General features: G+C 40.1%; 1 protein-coding gene across 1 annotated transcript in view; it reads left to right on the top strand.

The window, feature by feature from the left end:
- Nucleotides 1-191: 191 nt before the first annotated feature.
- The window catches only part of LOC106535454 (methionine aminopeptidase 2), a gene marked incomplete at its 5' end in the record, with an annotated part of 4,848 nt that continues 2,410 nt past the window's right edge, over nt 192-2,629 (top strand). The window contains 4 exon segments of the mRNA XM_014032459.1: nt 192-353; nt 1,471-1,652; nt 1,899-1,993; nt 2,073-2,169. Of these exon segments, the coding sequence (XP_013887913.1) occupies nt 192-353; nt 1,471-1,652; nt 1,899-1,993; nt 2,073-2,169 (536 nt within the window).

Below are 2,629 nucleotides of genomic sequence, written 5' to 3'. Positions count from 1 at the left end.
GTCATAAAAAAATCAGATATGAGTCAGATGGGTCCAAAAAATCGGATTTGGGTTGGATTTGCCTGCAGTGTGAACGTAGCCAGAGATGAATTAATCCTGTTGATGTTGTGTTAGAACCTGCAGCGTGATTCAATCACACGCTGCAGAGTTTTCATCCTCGTTCCTCTTTGATAACACGTGTTTCCTCCCAGCCGGAGCGCAGCGTCACGTATGAGCAACGAGGAGAAGCGGGTGCTGGATAAAGCCAACGAAGAGGTGTGGAACGACTTCAGACAGGCGGCCGAGGCCCACCGACAAGTCCGCAAGCACGTCCGTGGCTTCCTCAAACCAGGCCTGACCATGATCGAAATCTGGTGAGGATGCTTTTATTTTAGAGAGATTGTTTTTGTTTTGTATTTTCCAATTTTAAATACTGCTGTAATATTATTATGTAATTTATTGACTTTAATCATGTTATATTTTACTATTTTTTGTTTCAAAACTGTTAATATTTAAGTCTACTTTTAGTTAAACACAAATGATGCTTAAGTGCTTTACTTGTACTCATTTATTTAAAAGTGGTTTGTTTTTTCATCAGTAGAACTCACTGCTCATTTTCAAACTGCAAATTAWATCTCTTTGTTGTGAAAATGTAAACATAACCTTGGTTATAATAGAAAGTCACTTCGGAAAAAAATTTCATGCTAAATGACAAGGTGTGACAAATAAAACTCGATTATTAAATCGTCTTCATTATTTGTTTACATTTAGTTTCAGCTGCTGCTGTTTATGAAACAGGACGGGTTGGGTCTTATTAATCATGATTCATTATTTGACTAAATCGCCCAGCTCTTTTTAACTATCTTGATCAGTTTTCTTCATGGGTAATCAATTATTTTTAAGAAAATACAAAGTTGCCAGGCAGCATCATCAATATTCCCTCGATAATAAATTTTGTTTATTCCTATAAGTGGCTGGTTGCACAAACCAGATGTCATCATTTCATTATATTARTTAGATGAAAAGCTTTTTGCCTTTTCACATCTAGACTGTTTCCTCTCTGTTACTACCTCACTGAGTTATAAATTATATCCACATGTATTTCTGCAGCTGAACCACACCCACTTAATTCAGTTAGGAGTCTTTTTTTTTCAATTATTGTTTTTTCCCTGTAAATCAGATTCTGATTGGCTAAAAAGTTTCTGTTCCTGCCTCGGTTTTAGACCAGGAAATATAAAAATCTCATCACTTGTTATCAGTTCTTCTATTTTTGTAAAAAAAAAAAAAAAGGCAAAACTTATAGACACAAAAGCTAAACCTTTTTTGTGGTTRGTTTGTGAGACAGCTTGATAATAATAAGCTGAAATGTAGCAAACTGCCTGCTGTTGTAGCAGAAGATGGTTATCCAGTTATAAATGGTTGTTGATTAAAAAAAAACTGTATCTGGGTTACTAATATAACACCGGTTTCTCTTTACTCCCCTCGGTTCAGCGAGCGTTTGGAGGACTGTTCTCGTAAGCTGATCAAGGAGAACGGGCTGAACGCCGGCCTGGCCTTCCCCACCGGCTGCTCCCTGAACCACTGCGCCGCCCACTACACCCCCAACGCCGGAGACCCCACCGTCCTGCAGTACGACGACGTCTGCAAGATCGACTTCGGCACACACATCAACGGTAAGAACAGGAGCGTAGTGCTGCTGCAGCCGTTTATTTCTGCTGATGCTGGAGAGCAGGGAGGGCTCAGGCTCCGCCTCCGCTGGGGCGTCTGTGATGAACGCCTGCTGTCAGGAAAGTGTAATTAAATGTTCCGCTCTCTGCATCCATCTGCTCGGATCGAGTCCAGCTCACTTTCCAGCCGTTCTGCGCAGCTTCCTAAAAGAAATCAGACATCGAAGGAAGTTCTGTTCTGTTTGTTTTCAGGGCGAATCATRGACTGTGCCTTCACCGTCACGTTCAACCCAAAGTACGACAAGCTGCTGGAGGCCGTCCAAGACGCCACCAACACTGGAATCAAAGTAGGACTGGAGCACTGACATCACGTTAAATCTGRGCCGAGTCTGGAGCTGAGGCTTCTCCTCTGCTGGTTTGTTGCAGAACGCCGGCATCGACGTGCGCCTGTGTGACGTGGGAGAAGCTATTCAGGAGGTGATGGAGTCCTACGAGGTCGAGCTCGATGGGAAAACATACCAAGGTGCGGTGTTCATGGAGCTGCCATGTAAAATATATAATCAGTCCGTTTTTTTTTCAGTTAAATTCCTCTATTCATTTCATTAAAACAAAGCAAATAAATTTATATACAAAAAGAAGAAAAATGTGAGAAATATGAATGTCAAAATCACAAATAAAGTGAAATGAAAGGCAGCCGAGAGAAGAAAAAAATCTTACATCTGCCCCTTTTTTCCCAAGAATAAGTTCGTATAACAAAAATCTAAATAAAAAAACAAGAACATCTAATCCCTCTAGAACAGGGGTTCTTAACCTTTTTGACCTCGGAGCCCAATTTGTTGAACATAAAGTGACACGAGGACCAGTCAGACATTACGAATGTGTGGATCAAAAATAATTATTCTAAATCTTGATTTAATTTTTATTGTATTTGCATTCCAGCTAAACTATCATAACTAACATAACTAAATTAAATACACTTACAG

The sequence above is a fragment of the Austrofundulus limnaeus genome, unplaced genomic scaffold, assembly GCF_001266775.1.
Source record: "Austrofundulus limnaeus strain Quisiro unplaced genomic scaffold, Austrofundulus_limnaeus-1.0 Scaffold1456, whole genome shotgun sequence".
NCBI classification, from domain to species: Eukaryota; Metazoa; Chordata; class Actinopteri; order Cyprinodontiformes; family Rivulidae; genus Austrofundulus; species Austrofundulus limnaeus.
The sequence above is the reverse complement of the archived record's forward strand: the minus strand, read 5'-3'. Positions and strand labels throughout refer to the sequence as shown.